This window comes from Anomaloglossus baeobatrachus, chromosome 6 (genome assembly GCF_048569485.1).
Source record: "Anomaloglossus baeobatrachus isolate aAnoBae1 chromosome 6, aAnoBae1.hap1, whole genome shotgun sequence".
Taxonomy (NCBI): Eukaryota; Metazoa; Chordata; class Amphibia; order Anura; family Aromobatidae; genus Anomaloglossus; species Anomaloglossus baeobatrachus.
The window spans coordinates 261,232,971-261,255,135 of record NC_134358.1 but is presented as its reverse complement, the minus strand read 5'-3'; the positions used below and the strand labels follow the sequence as shown (position 1 = coordinate 261,255,135).

General features: G+C 44.7%; 1 protein-coding gene across 4 annotated transcripts in view; it reads left to right on the top strand.

Annotated features, from left to right (window-relative positions):
- Positions 1–22,165, top strand: part of RELCH (RAB11 binding and LisH domain, coiled-coil and HEAT repeat containing) — a 205,089-nt gene that overhangs the window by 40,409 nt on the left and 142,515 nt on the right. For all 4 annotated transcript variants that reach the window (XM_075314841.1, XM_075314843.1, XM_075314840.1 and 1 more), the window contains exon 2: positions 6,324–6,413. In XM_075314841.1, the coding sequence (XP_075170956.1) occupies positions 6,324–6,413 (90 nt within the window). The remainder of the gene's footprint in view (positions 1–6,323; positions 6,414–22,165) is intronic.

Below are 22,165 nucleotides of genomic sequence, written 5' to 3'. Positions count from 1 at the left end.
CTCAGGACCATCCGGCTACAGTCGTAGCTCTATAAACAACCGTTTGGTTTCTGGATGTCAAACCCCACAATCTGATATTGATTACTTGACAATGCCATAGTAGTGAAACTCCCCTTACATTGAATTTGTTTGTAGAAGACAAGCAGTGGTTTTGCAGTTCAAAAGAGATGTCATCAACCCCCAACCCTCTAGTGATGAGATGACTCTGTTCACCTTTTCCCATTCTAAACGCCAAAGTCAGCCTAGTGTGTGTTTCATTTCAAGACGTTAAAGGGGTGATTCACCCATTGAGAAACAATGTTTCTCTCAAATACCTTGTGTTGCCAATGGTGCCTGTGAGTGGCGCTATTGCAGACCGCTCTTCCCCCATCGCCTGACCCCCTGGCTCCGTGACCTCGGGGATCTGAAGATGTCACGTCCACTTCCTGCTCACCTGACATCAATGCGGCCGGCCTCAGTCTCTGTGAGTGACTGGGCTGTGGGCGTACTTTAACCGCTCATCACAGCCCAGCACCTCCCTACTCACTCCTTCACTGCAGAGCACGCAAGCAGGAGACACACTGGGCTGTGACGAGCGGTGACACCCACAGCCCAGTGGCTTACGGAGACTGGGGCCGGCTGCGATGATGTCAGGTGAACAGAAAGTTGACGTGTCACCACCAGATCCCCGAGGTCACGGAGCCCCAGGGATCAGGCGATGGGGAAGAGCGGACTGCAATAGCGCCCCTCACAGGCACTACTGACAACAGAAGGAATTTGAGAGAAACCTTGTTCAACATATCGTTGTTGCCAATAATTAATATGGGTGAACCACTTCTTTGAGAGATGGATGTGCACATTAAAAGCACTCAAAATATTTGTTCTTGAAGGGGTTGTGCGGTCTAAAACAAGTCAGTGCGCACAATGTAAGAATTCACAAGTCTGCAGTCACATAGATTGGCACACAGAGGGATTACTGACCTGTCGGATTAAACTGATCAACCCCTTATTGTGAAAATTAGGATACAAAACATCATATATTTTGTTGAACGGAGGTGATAAAATATGCAGAGTAAATTTTTGTAAGCAGATGTGCTATGAGAAGTAACAAATAATTTGTGAAAATACATTGAATTAAAGACTACACCCTCAAACCATTTGTTTGTGGAGCAATTTGATTCCTCTATGACCCAAAAGTGATTCTCCAACATCAAGAAATCAAGGTTTGAAGTTCTATGTTTTTAAAGTGCATTGGGGCATGATGCTGCACTTGCAGCTCCTCAAACACCCAGTGTAATGAAGCCAATGACCTGTCCATCAACCACAGGAGGATGGAGCTCAGCAGAGGATACAGTGGGAGGACGGGGAGCTGTATTGTATCCCCTCCTAGCTCCACTCTTCTATGGTTGAATGGCAGGTTGTTGGCTTCAATAGACTGCAAGGAATACAGGGTGAGGCTGAGTAGCTGCAAGTGCATCATCACGACTAGGTGTTCTTCTAGACACATGTATGCAGAACTTCAAAATTCCATTTCTTGTTGCCGGAGCTTCACTTTAGGGTCATAAAAGGATCAACTTGTTTCTCTTTTAAAGGACCTCAGTCATGTAAATAAATGGTTTAGAGGTTTCTGACATGTTTCTTTCAATAATTTGTATTTTCCAGTGATTTCTAAGTTAATGAATAACCTATTATTTGGTGCTCCTAGACTTTAAGTAAAGTTAGTCTGTGTTTCATTTGGCAGATTTGTTGCAGAACTTTCAGTGACTGAAAATCCATTAAAGGGATGGTTCACCCATATTTTTTATTGTCTAGTTCGATATTATATTGAGAAACAATGTTTCATATACCTTGTGTTGGCAATAGTGCCTGTGAGAGGCGCTATTGCAGACCGCTGCTCCCCGCTCTGGTGACGTCACATCAAGTTCCGCACACGTCACATCCCTGCGGCCGGCTGCAATCTTCCTGACTCGCTGAGCTGTGGGCGGTGTTTCACCGCTCGTAACAGCCCATCTGCTCCCCCTCCCTCACAGCAGAACGCTGCAAGCAGGAGACACGCTGTGCTGTGACGAGCGGTGAAACACCGCCCATAGCTTAGTGAGTCAGGAAGACTGCAGCCGGCCGCACGGATGTGACGTGTGCGGAACTTGACGTGACGTCACTGGAGCGGGAACAGCGGTCTGCAATAGCGCCTCTCACAGGCACTATTGCCAACACAAGGTATTTGAGAGAAACATTGTTTCTCAATATAATATCGAACTAGACAATAAAAAATATGGGTGAATCTAATTTTAAATAGATTTAAATCTAAGGCTACATGCACACACTGCAGTTTTAACTGCAACAAAAATTGCACCTTGTCACAGAGAGCCTGGAAATGTAAAAAAAACCCGCTTGTAATAGTGCATATTTGATGCTTTTTTTTTTTTTTTTGGTGCGTTTTTGTCAATTCTGACTTCATGTGTCTATCAGTATAGAAAGTGTGACAAAAAAAAGCAAGAAGAATGAACATGCTGCAGGTTTGTTTTTTTTGTCAGAAGTTTGTGACAAGACTGCAGATAAAAAAAAAAAATACAACATGGGCACAGCAAACTGAATTCTCATAGACTTTACTGGGAAGTCAAAAGTCAGGACTCGCTGACAACAAAACTGCACCAAAAGCGGAACAAAAACTGCAGTGTGCGCATGTAGCCTTAAGGCTACGTGCGCACGTGTGCGCTCTGCACCGCACCGAAAAGGTGCGCTTCAGAGCGCAGCTGAAAAGCTCCGTTCTGAAGCGCATGGTGCCGGCGAGAACGTGCGCTCTGCCTGCAGCTCCTGCCATAGACAGAGCAGGAGCTGCCGGCAAAGCGCACGGAAGAAGTGACATGTCACTTCTTAGAACGCAGCGATTCGGGCAGCAGTCGAAGCGCTGCGTTCTAATATGCCACGTGCGCACGTCTCATGTATAATCTTCATAGATTATGCAGGGGACGCAGGACGCATGCAGTTACGCTGCGCTACAAAGTGCAGCGTAACTGCACGAATTACGCACACAGCCTAATAAGGCTTGTTCTAACAATCTGTCACACAAAGCATTTATTTCAAATGCATTTTATTTTGTGCAGCAAATTTGTGTTCTGCAAACAATCTCGTGTAACATTTTGTATAGTCCATTTCAACTACCATTTTGTGTTCTTATTTATTTTAAATAAGATAAGGGTCTTATCTTTTACTCCAATAGATGGGCTAGGGCAGAGGTCTCAAACACGCAGCTTGCGGGCCGCATGTGGCCCCTGAGGTTGCTTGTTTTGGCCCGAGTGCCCGCAGACGCCGTGGCGATCGCATTACTATGCAGGGGGTCGCTGTCGGCAGGGCTTTACTACAGTTGTCTCATTTGCGGCGCAGCGCGCTAGGAGCTCTCTGCATTATACCAATGTCAAGCAGATAACATCGCTGTATGAAGTCACCTGCTTGCCTGTGATTGGTAGAGTGCAGAGAGCTCCTACGTGCGCGCTGCACCGCAAAGGAATAAAGTGTAGTAAAGTTCTGCCGGCGCAGGCCCCCTGCATAGTAATGCGATCGTCAAAGGGTCTGCAGGCCGCAACAAGCAGTTAAGAGAAAACAGAGGGAACGGAGGAAAGGTGAGAAGAATCATTTTTTTATTTTATTTATTTTTTCGTGTATGTCAAGAACGGCATAATAGGGAACTAGGATGAAGACTGGGGACATTACTACTTGGGCACAATGCTTCAAGGATGGGCACAATGCTACAAGGATGGGCACAATGCTACAAGGATGGTCACAATGCTTCAAGGATGGGCACAATGCTTCAAGGATGGGCACAATGCTTCAAGGATGGGCACAATGCTTCAAGGATGGGCACAATGCTTCAAGGATGGGCACAATGCTTCAAGGATGGGCACATTGCTACTGGGCACAAGAAAGAGATATAAAAAAAATGTTTTTACCATTAATGCTTTTGGGTCATTCCATGTCAAGTGGACCCGTTTTAAAAATCGTCCCCTCTCGACCTTCTCAGATTTTGTTGAAAATTTATAAGGATGTACATGTATGTTTGAAAAGAGGTTCTGTAAATTTTTAGGGCCAGATCTCAAATATATTGGGCACTGTTGACCTTTCACTGGAGGCCCCCCCCCCCCCAAGCCTGCGGCTTCAGCTAAGAGTATTTTGCAAACGTTGGCACATAGCCATTAGAGTTCTATACTGGCTATGATGCTGACATTTGGCATACTAGCTCAACTTTTGCTGCTAAACACGATAAAATTATTACCGGCTATGACAAAACAATATTTCGGCCGCAATTTTGTGTCAAAGTAGCTTGTAAAATGCCTCGCATAAAATGTATGCCTAACTTTGCCCATATATAACTCAAGACCAAAAACCAATAGTAACTGGTGCTTTACCCTGTACACCAAACATCTACATGACTTTGCATTGCTGCAATATCACCGTCAAAGCAAATGTATTTGTGGAAATATTCACACCCACATATGATGACAAACTTAAAAAACCCGAATTTTACCTATTTTTAGGTCAAATTTCTCAAAAAGGGTACCCCTAAAATATATTAATTCTGATTATCATTAGAAAGAGCACATTTTTCTCTACAAGGATCATTGGGTTTTTTTTGGAGTCTCTCAGTTTAAGAAAAGAAAAATTATTATTACTGTGTACTAGACACAGTGTCGCTGGATTGTGGGCACACATCCTAAAAGTGAGAAATTTGGTGCTACAGTAACATTTTTGTAAAGTACCTGTGGATTCAAAATTCTTACTCTATACCCCTGAATAAAATCCTTCAGGGGTCTAGTTTCCAAAATGGGGTCACTTGTGGGGGGTTTCTGATGTATAGGTATCCTAGGGGCCCTGCAAATGCAACATGGTGAAATTTATTTTAACTTTTCCAAAATTCAAATGGCGCTCCTTCCCTTTCGAGCCCTGCCTTAACAAAATACAATGTTATTACTTGGTATCTTATGTTGCACAAAAGGTAAAGTAAGTTACCAAGTAATAACATTGTATTTTGTATTTAATTTGTATTGTTAAAAAATCAAATTGTCGAAATCTATTGAGACTAGTTCAATGTACAATATACATTCACTCACTCATTTTTGTGCCTGCCTGTAGAGAACAGTCTGTAGCCATTATTAACTCAGTTTTTGGCTTGTGAATGTCAGGTAAGTTACCATGGAATGACCCACGACTGCATTCTGCAAGGGTTAAAACATAGAATTCAGGAATGTCTGTCTTGTCAAGGTCCGATCTATTGTTTATTTAGTATGTTTAAGCAGCAGGACCCTTATCGGTGCTCCGGGTACAATGTCATATGCAGGGCAGTCTGGTACGCCTTTTCCTGTGATTGACACCTCATTGTGTATGTATAATCTCTATTTAGAGCCTGGTGTGGGTGAGGAAGCTCACTCAGCTCTGCTAGATGGCTGACATTAAAACTTCTGATAGATTACTGGGTGGAGCAGTTTTGCAACTAAGTGATACATCGTTGGATTCAGAGTCTCTGTCTACATTATGCTGCTCTCAGATGAGTAGCAAAAACCAGATGATAGATTCCCTTTAAGGTATTTTGTAATTTTAATCTGGATGACATTTTCTAATATCTTTTAAAAAGGGTGGTCCAGGTGGTATAAATAATGTTCTACATTGCCAGTCAAGCCAGGTACTTTGGTCACTGTGGGATTTGTTTAGAAGCTGTCAGCACGTGACCGCTGCAGCCAGTCGGTGGGGTCCATAGCCCCACCCTGTGCTGCTGTCAGACTGCCCGGCAATGTTTCCTGCTTTCCTAATCTCTAATCCGCTGTAATCCTACTCCCTATATTTTCTGTTATATAGGAAGAGTCTCTCTGTATCAAGTGTTGGAGAAATAGAAGAAATAATGTAGCACAGCAAAAAATCCCACTTGTGCATTACCATAGTAACTGTCAGCCTGGGGCCAGGGCTGTGATCGCTGGCATATTGTGTGGGTGTCTATATACCGAGCAGCTCCTTTTTCATTTTTCGTTGCTTATTGGACACTGGATTAGTTTTTCAGCCGTTTGTTGATACCTTTCTGTATAAACCCCGGTTTACTCTACGCGATTATTGTTAATGACATTAATACTTTTCTGACCAATCAGGACTAACCTTTTCCCTCCTCTTATATTGGTATGGAAGATATGACGCGTGGATATGTAATCTGCTTTCCAATATACCGATTGTGCTGCAGGTCATAGCCATTATGAATATATAGCTGCGCCTATATGATAAAGTGTATATTTTTATTACATGGAATATGATCCTTGATACATTGTATTTGATCTCTGGCTCACCAGCTTTCCGCTTTGTTTCAGATCGGGCGGGTAGCATTAGCACTCTTGATTCGCTGGACTTTGCGCGGTATTCTGATGATGGAAATAGGGAAACTGATGAGCGGGTAGCAGGTGAGTAACCTCATAACGCCTCATTAACCCTGTGTTATTTAATGGACACACTGCTATCTATCCTACTGTAGCCTGTAAAAGGATTGTCTGCTCAAAATACCCTTTTTGGTTTGCATGAAATATATAATTTTTAAGAAAAGTGCCCCATCTGAAGATGTTAGCCCGAGTCCCGGCAGCTCCTTTTCTGGCTTGAGTCCAACTTAAGAGAGCGAGCTCCCACTGTCCACACGTGACCAATGCTATATGTGAAGGGGTTGACTGCATATTTCAGGAGCTAATATGGCCGCCTTCCCTGTCTATGCATCAGTCCGGCTAGTGAAATTAGCACCCAACCAGTCTCTGATGTGCCGGCACAGGAAGCGTGACATGCCGGCACAAACTGGGAACAGACCTCCTAGAACTTCAGATTGGGACACCTTTTTTAATATGTGGACAAACCCTTTAATTACTATTTTCCCTTTTACCTATGACATCACCAGAAGGTAAGAGTCATCCCTCCCAAGGCACGATACCAACAGATAAATATAGCTTGTCTGTGAGTATATGCAATCATGGCCGAAAGTGTTGTCAGAAAATGAATTATTTCTCCCAGAAAATTATTGCAATTACACATTTTATTATACACATTTATTTTCTTTTTGAATATTGGAGCAAAACTAAAAAAAAAAAAACAGCTAAAAAGGCAAATTGGACATAATTTCACACACAACTCTAAAAATGGGCTGGACAAAATTGTTGGCACCCTCAACTTAATTTTTCATTAAATTGATTAGGGCTGCTTATCCACCATCTGGACTATTCTGCGTTGCAACCTTTCATCAATTTTTCTCTGCCACATTCAGATAGATAAGCTACAGTGTCATGGGTTTTAAACTTCTTCATTATGTTGCTCACCATGGACAAATAAACATCAAGATCTCAGGAGAGGGACTTATAATCTTGAGATTGTTGATATTTTTCAATATTTATTTTGTTTCTCAAGTCCTCAGACAGTTTTCTTCTCCTCTCTATTCTCCATGCTTAGTGTGGCCTCATATAGACGCCCAATGTAAAGATTAAGCCAACTTCTCCCCTTTTTCTCTGGTTTCAGGTGTGATTTTCATATTGCCCACACCTGTTACTTGCCACAGGTGAGTTTGAACGAGCCTCACATGCTTGAAACAAAGTTGTTTACACAGAATTTTGTAAATATGGCAACAATCTTGTCCTGCCCGGGTTTTGTGTGAAATTACGGCCAATTTGCCAATTTTTTGTGTTGGTCCAACACACACAAAGGAACTAAATATGTGAATAAGAAAACATGTAATTTCAATAATTTTCTGGGAGAAATACTTCATTTTCTGGAACAATTTCAAGATTGCCGACACTTCCGGCCATGACTGTGTGTATAGATAGATAGATAGCTAGATATATATTGTATAATATATATATTTTTTTTACATTTACAGCTGTCACTATATTTTTTTTATTTTGTTTTTTTAGGCTTCCTCTAATGTACCTGCACTGAGAGAGCCTACTTTATTCCAGAAGGTGTCCAATATATATATATATATTTTTTTTTTAAAGTTCCCTAACAGCAATCTGTTTAAAAGACAAACCAATTAAACCCAAAAACCATAACCCATCTTTTAAATGTCCTGCTAGGACTATTCCTGCCACTCCGGTGGTCTCTGCCGGCTTTTCTTACCTGTAGTGCCATGTGTATCATCACTGCAAGGTGTGTAAGGCCTTTAGAGATCATTGAGGTCATGGTATTTAAAGGGAACCTGTCACCACTTTTTTGGTGTATAAGCTGCGGCCACCACCATCGGGCTCTTCTATACAGCATTCTAACATGCTGTATATAAGAGCCCAGGCCGGGGGTATAACATAAAAAACACTTTAGAATACTTACCCAACGGTCGCTCGGTGGGCCAGATGGGCGTCTCCATTGTCCGGTTCCGCCTCTTTCGGCCATCTTCATCCTCCTTCTGACTCCTGTGTGCATGACGCGTCTACGTCATACACACTCGCCGCTCCCGTGCAGGTGCACTACAATACTTTGATTTGTCCTGCTCAGGGCAGATCAAAGTGCACCTGCTCAGGACCTGAATGCCAGCGAGTGTGGATGACGTCGGACGCGTCATGTTCCGCAGGTAGAGAAGGAGAACAAAGATGGCCGAAAGAGGCGGCACCGGACAATGGAGATGCCCATAAGGCCAACCGCGCGACTGTTAAGTAAGTATTATAAAGTGTTTGTTATGTTATACCCCCGGCCTGGGCTCTTATATACGGCATGTTAGTATGCTGTATACAAGAACCCGGTGGTGGTGGCCGCAGCTTATACGCCAAAAAGATGGTGACTGGTTCCCTTTAAAAAATGAGGTATGTGGTTTTTTGTTTTTTTTTAATTGTCTTACATTTGCTGCTTTTGGGGAACCGCACAGTAGATCACTGGGTGGCCACAAAGTGACATTCTTCACAATTCATTGACTATAATGATTGGTAATCCAATACATGCAACTTTCCAGCAAGTAGATATTATGCAATCGTCCTGAAGATGTCACTTTTAAGATATCCCAGCATAATTCTAGTAAAAAGTAGAGCTTTCCCTTTGAACTGCATTGTACCAAAATGTTTAATAAAGCGGTATTCGTGTGTATTGCTATAATACATTGTATGAAAGTCTCTTCGATGTGTATCCTTTAGCTCTTGTACTTTGTGCATGATCTATGACTGTACCACTTACTGAATGCAGAAACACTGCCTTAGAAATATATAGGAAATATCATCTATTAAAGAAACATGCAGCAGAGTGTTTGTATCGTTGGCCTTCCTCTCACCCCTCCAAACATTACTTTTTTTTGTCTGACCATTGCCATTGGTTTCTTGCAGTCTGACATAGTGGGGGTTTTTGTGTGTCATCAATTATTTTTCGTCGTGTTTCATGCTGCAGTGTTTGTGCATTTATTTATTTATTTATTTTTTATATACAATTATGTCTTATTTACATTTTTCCAATTCCCCTTTTATACAGACATTTTTTCTTTTTCATTGCCTTCATTATTGGCTTGGTTATGCATCTCATTTTCTTGAGGATCAGAATCTAATCCAAACCAATTTGATTGATATTTCTTTTATTATTTAATTTATTTTTTTTAAGTAAACTATATGAAATAGTAACAAAAAAATTGAAGACTTCATTAGGAAAATATGGTTCCAATATGGGTTTCTACATGCGCACAAAAATAAAAAATGCGCAGAATGACCAGCCTATTCACTTTATATATACAATTTTTTTTGGTGTACAGGTTATATATCTACCGAAGAAAGTGTTTTTATATATGTCGTTGGAAAGCATATTCAGGCTATGTTCACACAGTGTCTTTTTTGGGAGGATTCTGCCTGGACCCAACCTGAAAAGGCACTACAAGGAAGCCACCAATATGTTAAATAAAAATAAAACATCAGTTGCAAAGTAATCGCAAAATGTGTTCAAAGAAATGTATGAAAATATGACAAAAATAACAAACATATGCACAGCAGTGACAAAACGAATTGCTGTGCATATGCTCCACCTTTCTTCATCTCTTTCAAGCACTGTGGTCAGCACTGCAGGAGAAGCTCCTGCCCAAAGGTCCACAGATAACCGAAACACTGGCCATTAGAACCAATGGAGCATTTTATTCGCACTTCAAGAAAGTTAAAATTCATTTTTTGATGGCATTTGTTTCTGGGTGGATTTCCACTACCACTATGGCACACTCACTAAAGACATTAAGTGCACATACCCTAAAGGGGACCTGTCACCAGGTCTACAGCAGGTAGCTCTTATTGTTTTCCTACTGCTCCTCTGAGTATAGTTTTGTTGTTGTCTTTTTTTGTTGTGTTCTGCCATAAAGCTCCAGAAATATGGGCCTTTTTAGATAATATTCATTTTTTTTTCTTTTAGAAAGGGGTAGTTCTAATAGGATTTTCTGGGGATGTGTCTTTAGGGTGCTCTCTGTTATTACTCCACTTGTACAGACTATGATAATTATCACCAAATAAAATATCTCTGGAACCCTTATGGCAAATTAAAAAAAACAAAAACCTCAATATTCAGGGGAGCAGCAGGAATAAAAGAGGAAAAACCAGCCACTTTTGACCCAGTGACAGGTAACGTTTACATATACGTAATTTACAAGGAAGTCATGCAGATATTTTCCATTGATCTGAATCTTCTTTGCTTTTCCACTGAGGACCTCAGTCACTGCCACCCAAACAGGCCTCAAAGGAGCAGAATTACTGCACGGCTAGCCCCACAATCCAGGGACAGATGGACAGGAGGGCTACGTTGTTGACTTTCTGAATGAGCTGTTTTTGGTATATTGGTGGCAGATCCCATTTCTCAGAATTTGGCAAGGAGTTTGACAACTGCATTGTGGGTAATGGGAGCCATTTTGGTTTCGGCACTTTACATCTTCTGCAATCAAATGTCTGCTATCTTGACAAGACAGGAAGACAATCTCAAAATGTTCTGCTTGGGATAATGTTATCTTTCACATAACCTGTACAGGAGGAAAAATCCCCCGTTAACATGAGAACCAATATGGTTATCTCAATGTGAAGCACACAATTTGTTTTCTTTAGAAATTCCTTACCAATTTGGTATCTCACGCCTACCCAGTGGCGTAACTAGAGATTGATGCCCCCCCTCTCCACGTACCCTGACACTTGGGGTACGGGATGACACTGGCACTCGGGGTACGTGATAATCACACTGACACTTGGCTCTTACCCTCAGCACCCAGGTTTCCCATGATCTAAAAACCCTCTATCAGCTCCCAGCTTTCCTATGTTATGATATCCATCTTGTCATCGGCACCCAGCTTCCCCATGCTTTGCTATACATCTTTCCCTCAGCACCCAGCTTTCCCATAGCAGACCATGGGAAAGCTGGGTGCTGAGAGAAGATTATAGCAGACCATGGGAAAGCTGGGTGCTGAGAGAAGATTATAGCAGACCATGGGAAAGCTGGGTGCTGAGGGAAAGAGCCTTTACCTCAGCACAAAACGTTCCCATCCCCTGATTGTATCTTTGTCCCCCCTCGTATATAGTTCTCCAAATACTGTAATGGCCTTCCATATAGTATAAAGGGTCCCACGTAACTCTTGAAATAATAGAATGCACCCCCGTAGTGTATTATAATTCACCCCATAGTACTCAGTAGATTATACTGCACCACATAGGCATCCATATTTTATAATGCACCCCCATAGTCCATGTATAAGGTAGCCTCCATAGTCCTCCATATATTATAATGTAGCACCCATAGTCCTATATGTATTATAATGCAGCCCCATAAACCTTCATATTGTATTATGCAGCCCCATACTCCTCCATGTAAATGCACCCCCTATAGTCCATGTATAAGGTGTCCTTCATTTTGTATAATGCAGCCCCCACCAGGCCTCCCTGTGTATAATGCAGCCCCCACCAGCCTTCCCTGTGTATAATGCAGACCCACCAGGCCTCCATGTGTATAATGCAGCCCCCACCAGCCTTCCCTGTGTATAATGCAGACCCACCAGGCCTCCATGTGTATAATGCAGCCTCCCTGTGTTTAATGCAGCCCCCACCAAGCCTCCCTGTGTATAATGCAGTACTCCCAGGCCTCCCTATGTATAGTGCAGCCTCCACAAGGCCTCCCTGTGTATAATGCATCCCCCACCAGGCTTCCCTGTGTATAATGCATCCCCCACCAGGCTTCCCTGTGTATAATGCAGCCCCCACCAGGCTTCCCTGTGTATAATGCAGCCCCCACCAGGCTTCCCTGTGTATAATGCAGCCCCCACCAGGCCTCCCTGTGTAAATTCAGCCCTCACCAGGCCTCCCTGTGTATAATGCAACCCCCACCAGGCCTCCCTGTGTATAATGCTGCCTCCACCAGGCCTCCCTGTGTATAATGCAACCTCCCTGTGTGTAATGCAGCTCCCACCAAGCCTCCCTGTGTATAATGCAGAACCCCCAGGCCTCCCTGTGTATAATGGAGCCCCCACCAGGTCTCCCTGTGTATAATGCAGCACCCCCGGGACTCTGGCCACCGTGTGCTCCTGATTAAAAAAATAAAAAATTACTTAACTCTGTTCGTTTCACCACTGCTCCATCCTCACCTCTGTCCTCCGTTCCCTTGCTTCTCCGGTCACTGTCCTCCCGTCCTGCGCTCTGTGCTCTCAGCACAGCAGTCGCACAGGAGTGACGTCACTGCGCACAGGAGGAGAATTATGGAGCGCTGTGCGCAATGACACTGACTGGGGAGGGGGCCCAGTGCCGCCGCCGTTGACGCCGGGCAGGGGGGCCCAGTGTCAGCGGCGGCATTGGTGTATATATAGCAGCCGCGTAGTCTGCAGAGCGGGCCCCTAAGCTTCCGAGCCCGTTCGCAGTAGCGACCTCTGCGACTGTGGTAGTTACGCCCCTGCACCTACCTTTTCTTATGAAAAACCGGAGGTAAAGCCAGTGTGGCAGCATTCAAGTTGACTACCATCTTGCTGACATGGCCAAACAGGTTTTCTTTGCAGTATGCCTAACATTGGATCTGACTGCCTACTTTTGAGACACCATTTATGTTATAGCGCTTATTTAGTAAAGTTAAAGGGAATCTATTAGCAGGTTTTTGCTATGTAATCTGATGACAGCCTGTTGTAGGGGTTAAAAAACATAATTCAGGGATGTGTCACTTATGCTGTGTACTGTTGCTTACTTAGACTAGGTTCACACACTGCGTTTTTTTGACGCTACGTTTTTGTACGTTTTTTTGCGGCAAAAAACGCACAAACTGCGCGTTTTTCCGCGATTTGGTGCGTTTTTGCTGCGTTTTGCTGCGTTTTTGCTCACTGCGTCTTTATGCGTTTTTTATCACTGAACAAAAAAAAAAAGGTCTGATGTCATTTTCTTCTTCAATATGTTCTTCATTCTCCACTAGTGTATGCAGAAGAGCAGACAGCTGCAGAACTACAAGGCTCAGCATACTCCATCCAATAGTGTATGCAGGAGAGCAGACAGCAGCTGCAGAACTACAAGGCTCAGCATACTCCATCCAATAGTGTATGCAGGAGAGCAGACAGCAGCTGCAGAACTACAAGGCTCAGCATCCTCCATCCAATAGTGTATGCAGGAGAGCAGACAGCAGCTGCAGAACTACAAGGCTCAGCATCCTCCTTCCAGGACTGTATTTCTTTGCCCCCCCAAACAAAAAAAATTACGTGGGCTACGCCATATTTTTGTATGATAGCCGGGTACAGCAGGCAGGTACGGGCTGCCCCCAACCCCCAGCTGCCTATTTGTACCCGGCTGGGAACCAAAAATATAGAGAAGCCCTTTTTTTTTAAATTATTTCATGAATTTCATGAAATAATTAAAAAAAAAAAAAAAAAAAAAAATGACGTGAGCTTCACCTAATTTTTGTGTCCAGCCGGGTACAACTAGGCAGCTGGGGATTGGAATCCATAGTGCAGGGTGCCCATGCTTTCTGGGCACCCCCGCTGCGAATTGCAGTCCGCAGCCACCCCAGAAAATGGCGCTTTCATAGAAGCACCATCTTCTGGCGCTGTATCCAACTCTTCCAGCTGCCCTGATGCCGGGTGGCTCGCTGGGTAATAATGGGGTTAGGGCTAGCTGTATATTATCTGAGCAAGGATGGTTGACCTTAGGGAGATCAACATCCACCACTGCGGAGACACCATCACGTGTTTCTCAACGCAGTGATTCTAGAGCAATGTCCCCTGGGAAAAATTCAAAGCAAGAAGGCCTGCGGAGACACCATCACATGTTTCTCAACGCTGGCAGGAAACTAGCCAGGTCTTTCACCGGGAAGGAACAACCACGGGAAGGGCAGTCTCCAGTCAAGGAGACCACCTATGCCAAACATGGTATCCATCCACAGACAGCCGTTTCGGGGTATTTGCCCCTCATAAGTGTGATGGGCAAATACCCCGAAACGGCTGTCTGTGGATGGATACCATGTTTGGCATAGGTGGTCTCCTTGACTTGAGACTGCCCTTCCCGTGGTTGTTCCTTCCCGGTGAAAGACCTGGCTAGTTTCCTGCCAGCGTTGAGAAACATGTGATGGTGTCTCCGCAGGCCTTCGAGCTGTATATTATCAGCTGGCCCTAAGCCCGAAATTCATGGTTTCACGCCAATATTAGACATGGACACCATGAATTTCTAGTAAAGATAAAAAAAACCACAACACACAAAAATATTTTTCTGTGTGTTGTGGTTTTTTTTACCTTTACTAGAAATTCATGGTGTCCATGTCTAATATTGGCGTGAAACCATGAATTTCGGGCTTAGGGCCAGCTGATAATATACAGCTCGAAGGCCTGCGGAGACACCATCACATGTTTCTCAACGCTGGCAGGAAACTAGCCAGGTCTTTCACCGGGAAGGAACAACCACGGGAAGGGCAGTCTCCAGTCAAGGAAACCGCCTATGCCAAACATGGTATCCATCCACAGACAGCCGTTTCGGGGTATTTGCCCCTCATAAGTGTGATGGGCAAATACCCCGAAACGGCTGTCTGTGGATGGATACCATGTTTGGCATAGGTGGTCTCCTTGACTGGAGACTGCCCTTCCCGTGGTTGTTCCTTCCCGGTGAAAGACCTGGCTAGTTTCCTGCCAGCGTTGAGAAACATGTGATGGTGTCTCCGCAGGCCTTCGAGCTGTATATTATCAGCTGGCCCTAAGCCCGAAATTCATGGTTTCACGCCAATATTAGACATGGACACCATAAATTTCTAGTAAAGATAAAAAAAACCACAACACACAGAAAAATATTTTTATTAGAAATAAAACACAACACAATTAGTGACTCCATCTTTATTGAAATAAAGAACCCCCCTCCGCAGTAATCCTGGGTCAAGGGTCCCGCGCCGTCCAATCCGGATCCAATATCATCTGATCGGTTTGCTGGAAGGCATACCGATCAGATGATGTCAGGTTCAAGTGCTTGAATCACATCACACATCAGCTGATGTGTGGCTTTTATACAATCAGCAGATGCATCGGTGCAAAAAAAAAAATAAATAAAAAAAAAAAAAAAAAAATATGTGCTGATTACTGGCAGCTCCTGCAGCGGAGTCTGATCCCGTCCGATCGCTGCAGGAGCTGCCGGTAATCAGGGATGAAGTCTCCTGACGCATCCGCTGATAGGTTAAACTGGCCGGGCGCCGCGTCACCCCGAGACTTACGATCAGTTACGCGTCAGGTGACTGCATCAGGTGATCCATCGCCAGGTCCTGCATCCTGCAGGCATACGTACCCGGGGAGACTGCACACACCCGGAGCGGCGGGACCGGGAGGAGATGGGAGCGGGCATGGCACCGGGAGTCTGCAGACAGGTGAGTATGACTTTTTTTTTTTCTACTGTTCACTTTTGATTTCGCAGCCGCTTCCACCTCCCGCCCGAACATGGCGCCGCACAGCAGCTGACATGCACAGGATTGGAGGTGGAAGCGGCGGTGACGGCACCGGGAGGATTCATGCGTCTGTATTTACTGACAGAAGGAATCCTCTTCCTGTACATGTCACTTTACTACCCACCTCCTGCGTTTATAGCTGCGTTTTTGGTCTTAGAAACGCACCAAAACGCAGCTATTTGCGTTTCTCATTGCGTTTTTCAACATCCCATTGCACTCAATGGATGAAAAGCGCAGTGGAAAACGCGGGAATAATTGACATGCTGCGTTTTTGTGGCACCACAAAAACGCAGCTGAAAAAAAATGCTGTGTGCAGACAGCAAAAATGAAAACTCATAGACTTTGCTGGGGAAGCAAAGTCATGCAGTTTTCTGAGCAAAAACGCACCCGAAAACTGCGCAAAAACGCCGCGAAAAACGCACTGTGTGAACTTACCCTTACTATGAAGGTTTTATCACCAGTTGATAATCACTGCCAGGACTACAGTGTGTACAGCAGTTGTCCCACCTTGTCCCTTCCTGATAACCATCTCATTGTTAATAGCCATTGTACACACAAAGCTGTGGTGTGGGTGGGGTTAGCTTTCCGACCTCGGCTTCATCTAACAACTCTGTGTCACAACTAATACACCCAGTAATCTAAGTGATACATCACTGGACTCGAGGTCTCTGTCTCTATAGTTTCTGCTCTCAGATGAAGTAGCAAAATCCTGGTGACAAATTCCCTTTTGGTGCGTATACACATCAGCCCCAGGGATCACTTGCTTATGCTTCAGTATAGACCCATAGACTTTCTGTGGAGCTCGTATACAGCTCTGCTTCGGCATATGGACCTGGGCTTATAACCTCATTAAAGGCTTAAATGTTTACGGACTCTTTAAAGGTAGCTTGTTGCCTCCTCCACTATCTGCAGGCACTATATGTTGTAGATAAGGTGGGACTGATCTGATATACTGAATACTTCTCCCCATTCAGTAGAAGCCCACAGGCCTGGTACATAGTGAATCTTCCATCTTTTTTTTTTTTTTTCCTGCAGAATATTATAGTAACCACAAAGTAGATTTTACTAATTATCATCCACACTTTACATGAAAGTCAGTTATGCTATAGATCAGTGGCAAATTACTGCAAAATACCCAACAAAGGCTGCTTTCACACTACGTTTATTTAACATGCGTCCTGAACGTTTTTTTGCTGCAAAAGCGGATCCTGCTTTTACAGCAAAAAATGCATGTAAACGCATGTCTTACTTTGCAGGATCCTGTCACTGGATGTTTAGGGGCGGGCATTGGAGTCATGTGATCGGGAGTGAGGGGAACTAAACGTGCCAGACTGGGAGCCGGCTTCTGACAGCTGCAGACGCTCGTAACCAAGGTAAACATCGGGCTTGGATACCCGATATTTATCTTGGTTACGAGTGTCTGCAGCTGCTAGGAGCAGGGCTGCCTGCACACGTAACCAACGTAAACATCGGGTAACTAAGAGAAGTGGTTACCCGATATTTACCTTGGTTACGAGTGTCCGCAGCTCTCAGGTGGGAGAGAGAGGGAGGAGAGGAAGGGGGAAAGACAGAGATAGAGAGGGTGAGGGAGGGAGGGAGGAGGAGAGAGAGACAGATCACGCGAGACTGGTTCTGGGCATGCTCAGTACAAAAGCAGGATCCTGTTACAACGCAACTCAACGCATTCTGCTAGGCAGGATCCAGCGCTCATTGAAATGCATTGCAGCTCGTGGCGCAATGTGAAGGATCCTGTGAGATGCGTTATTTTGACAAAGGTAAAAAACGCTACAAGTAGCATTTTTGAAACATGTTAAAATAACGCAAAAGTACGGATCCTGTGTCTAACGCACGCAAACGCATGCGAACGCAGGTGGACGCGAGTCCATTGCAAATGCATTGAAGTGAAAACGCATTTGCACTGGATCCGTTTTTCCGCTAAAAAAACGTTATAGACGGATGTTAAATAAACGTAGTGTGAAACCAGCCAAAGTGTTTCAAGCTGTAATAGGGAAAGGGGGATGGGAAAGGAGGACTAGGGAAGGGGAATCTCAGGCCTGATGCTTTGAGAGACCGCAACACAAAGATGGCGAGGAGAGGGGTGTGATCCTCCTCATTAACATCTGGGTGGTCAAGAATGGAACAGGCAGGAGATCAGTTAGCGGCATTTATGTGTTTATGTGCTCTGCCTCCGCAAAAGGAACATTTCTTGGCATGCCAAACTGCATCCTTTAAACTAGTTCCTAATGCACGAGGCCTCCTGCTTGGGTCTGACAGAATGAACCCCATGGGAATAGTCTGTACAGTGTCGAGTAGGCTCCTCCTGAGTATAAAGTCTTTTGAGTTCATGTTCCAGGGCATCTAACAGGTCGTGTGCAAAGAGACAATCCTACAAATAGGTTTCCTCCTAGTAGGGGCGCCTTGGACAGTACTGTATTCGGACAGGTTCCAGGCGTGTATGAATAACCGGATGAGCAGTCCGCCCCAGATTGCCTTACATGACAAATCCTCTTTCCCTTTGATCAACCTGCCATAAGGCACATTAGTCCATACAGTCTTTATTGTGTCAGCAGGGATCTTTGGGATAATCTCTATCAAACTCTCGGCTGTAATGACCTTTGTGGATGGTTCTCATTTATATACCATGTGGTTTTTGCATTCTATGCTCAAAAAGAGACTTAGGCCCTGTGCGCACTTACCGTTTTTTGCCGCAGATTTCCTGCGGTTTTGCTGCATGTTTCGCTGCAGAAAATGTTCATAACATCTCTGCAGTGATTCACCAGCAAATCCTATGGGAAAGAAAATGCTGTGTGCACTATGCAGAATTTGACAGCTGCATGTTTTGCTGCGGGATTCCCAATTGCATGTCACTTCTTTTCCACAGGTCCCTGCGGATTCGAGGGCTTGCAGATCAATCACCCGCTTACTCTGGGTCGGTAGAGGATTGATCCCCAGTATCTGGCCAGATGCTGCTACCCATATAAAGTTTATGGGGAGCAGAATCTGGCCCAAAGGGGTAGGAGCAAGCGCTTCATACTCACCGATGACCGGGCGGCTGTTACACTGCCCCAATGGCGGCTCTTTCATCTTCCAGAGACGCCGCTCATTATTCCATCTCGCATTCACTCCTTCCCTGCTCACCGGTGGCTGTGATTGGTTGCAGGCAGACACACCCCCACGCTGAGTGACAGCTGTCTCAGTGCAACAAATCACAGCCGCCGGTGGGCGGGTTTATAGCGTACAGTAAAATAAATAAATAAAAAAAACGGCGTTCGGTCCCCCCCACCCCCATCCAATTTTGATAACCAGCCAGGATAAAGCCTCACAGCTGGGGGCTGGTATTCTCAGGATGGGGAGCCCCCCCAGCCTAAAAATATCAGCCAGCAGCCGCCCGGAATTGCCGCATCCATTAGATGCGACAGTCCCGGACTTTTCCCAGCTCTTCCCGTTGCTGTGATGCGGTGGCAATCGAGGTAATGAAGGAGTTAATGGCAGCAGCCCTGTCACTAAGTCCTAGATTAGTGATGACACCCCCTCATCACTAAACTGTAAGTGAAAGTAAATAAGCACAAACACCCCAAAAATCCTTTATTTGAAATAAAAGACAAAAAAAGCCCCTTCTTTCACCACTTTATTAACCCCTAATAACCGCCCTTCTGGTCCGACGTAATCCACAAGATGTCCCATGACGCTTCCAGCTCTGCTACACCTGGCACTCACAGTGAGCGCCATAGACCTTGACTGCTCACTGTGAGGGTCAGGACGCAAGTGAAGTGAGCCGCCGGGATCAGCGGGGACTTTACTTATGTGCTTCGCAGTGACAGGTGGAGGACTCCAGGTGGAGGACTCCAGCGGTCACTGCACATCAGCTGACTGAAGTCACCGCTGATCTTATACTCCCCTTCTCCTGCGAGGCTGCCTCCGGACACTGCTCTCCTGCTTCCAGGCAGGCTCATGCATATGCAGTTATGCAGAGTACAGCTGACCCGCAAACAGCAGAGCGCCAAAGGCAGCCGCGCGGGACAAAAGCACGGCCCGGAGACTTCAGCACCACGGACAGCAGGAGCAGAGAGAACTGTGAAATCCGCAGGGAACAACCTGCGGCAATTCCGCACCAAATCCGCAACAATACGCAACATACTGCATGCGGATTTCGGTGCGGATTTTTTGCGTTTTTTTTGTTTTGTTTTTTTTCCCCCCCGCAGGTGCAGAAATCTTTAAGAGCCTGCGGAATTTTCTTAAGAAAATTCCTTTTTCCAGTGCACACAGGGCCTTAAAGTATTCATATCTGTGAACTTTTCCAGATTTAATGTTGCATCTACAAACCTAATTGTATTTATAAGGATTTTATGTACTATACCAATTCTAAGTATCACGTATTTGTGAAGTGTACAGAATATATGTTTTTCTAAAATATTTTTAAAATAGAAGTGTGAAAATTTTGACATGTGTTTTTTTATTCAGCCCCTCTGAGACCTTTTGCTTCAATTACTGCGGCAAGTCTTGGGTATGTCACTCCCAGCTTTGCACATCTAGAGGCTGACATTTTTGCACAGTCTCTTTGCAAAACAGCTCTAGCTCAGTGAGATTAAATGGAGAGTGTCTGTGAACAGAAACTTTCCAGTTTTGTCACAGATTCTCTATAGGATCTAGGTCTAGACGGTGACTGGGCCATTCACACAAATGAAAATGCTTTGATTTAAACCATCCATTGTAGCTCTGGCTGTATGTTTAGGGTTGTTGTCCGGAAGGTGAACCTGTGCCCCAGTCTTTTGCCACCTCTAACAGGTTGTCCTCCAGGATTGCCTTGCATTGAGCTCCATTCATCTTCCCATCAACACGGACCAGTTTTCCTGTCCTTGCTGAAGAAAAGCATGCCAACATCATGATGCTGCCACCATCATGTTTGACAGTGGGCATGGTGTTTTCAGGGAGATCTGCAGTATTAGTTTTCCACAACACAGAATTTTACATTTGGCTTAAAATGTTCTTCTGTGGGCTCATCTGACCATACTGCTTTTTCTTTCATTATTCTAGCTTTGTCCTCTACATGGCATGTGGAAGAAGGTGCTCTGGTCATATGGGACAAAACTATAACTTTTTGGGCTAAATGTAAAACACTGTGTGGTGGAATACTAACACTGCACATCACATTTAAAATTGTATTCCCACCGTCAAACATGGCAGTATCATGCTGTGGGGAAGCTTTTCTCAGCAGGGACAGTGAATCTGGTCAGAGTTCATGGGAAGATGGATGGAGCTAAATACAGAGCAATCCTTCAGGAAAACCGATTAGTCTGCCTGAGATTGGGACATAGAATCGCCTTCCAACAGGACAACAACTCTAAACATACTGCCAGAGCTACAATGGAATGGTTGAGATCAAAGCATGTTCATGTGTGTGAATGGCCCAGTTACAGTTCAGACCTAAATCCCATTGAGAATCTGTGACAAGACTTGTAAATCACTGTTCACTTAGGCGGGCTTCGCACACTACGACATCGCAGGTGCGATGTCAGTGGGGTCAAATTGAAAGTGACGCACATCCGGCATCGCATTCGATATCGTACTGTGTAAAGCCTAGATGATACGATTAACGAGCGCAAAATCGTCGTAATCGTATCATCGGTGTAGCGTCGGCGTAATCCATAATTACGCTGACGCGACGGTCCGATGTTGTTCCTCGTTCCTGCGGCAGCACACATCGTCTCTGCCCCTCTGCCACTATTGGCCGCCTGCCGTGTGACGTCACTATGACGCCGCACGACCCGCCCCCTCAGGAAGGAGGCGGGTCGCCGGCCAGAGCGACGGTCGCAGGGCGGGAGAGTGCATGTGAAGCTGGCGTAGCGATAATTTTCGCTACGCCAGCTATCACACGATATCGCACCTGCGATGGGGGCGGAGACTATCGCGTGCGACATCGCAGCATCGGCTTGCGATGTCGCAACGTGCAAAGCCCGCCTTACTCTGTCCATCCAATCTCACTGAGCTACAGCTCTTTTGCAAAGAACAATGGGTCAAAATTTCAGCTTCTAGATGAGCAAAGCTGGTACGGACCTACTCCAACAGATTTGCAGCATTAACTGCAGAGAAAGGTGATCATACAAATACAAACTATCAACTCGGGGGCTGAATACAAATGCACGTTAGTTTTCAATTTTACATTTTTAAAATATTTAGAAAACCATGTGTCATTTCCCTTCCCCTTCATAAATACTTGCCACTTAGTCTTGATATGTCACGTAAAATTCTGATTAAATTTTGTTTGCTGGTGGAATGTGAAAATATATGGAAAATTTCATGGGGTATGAATACT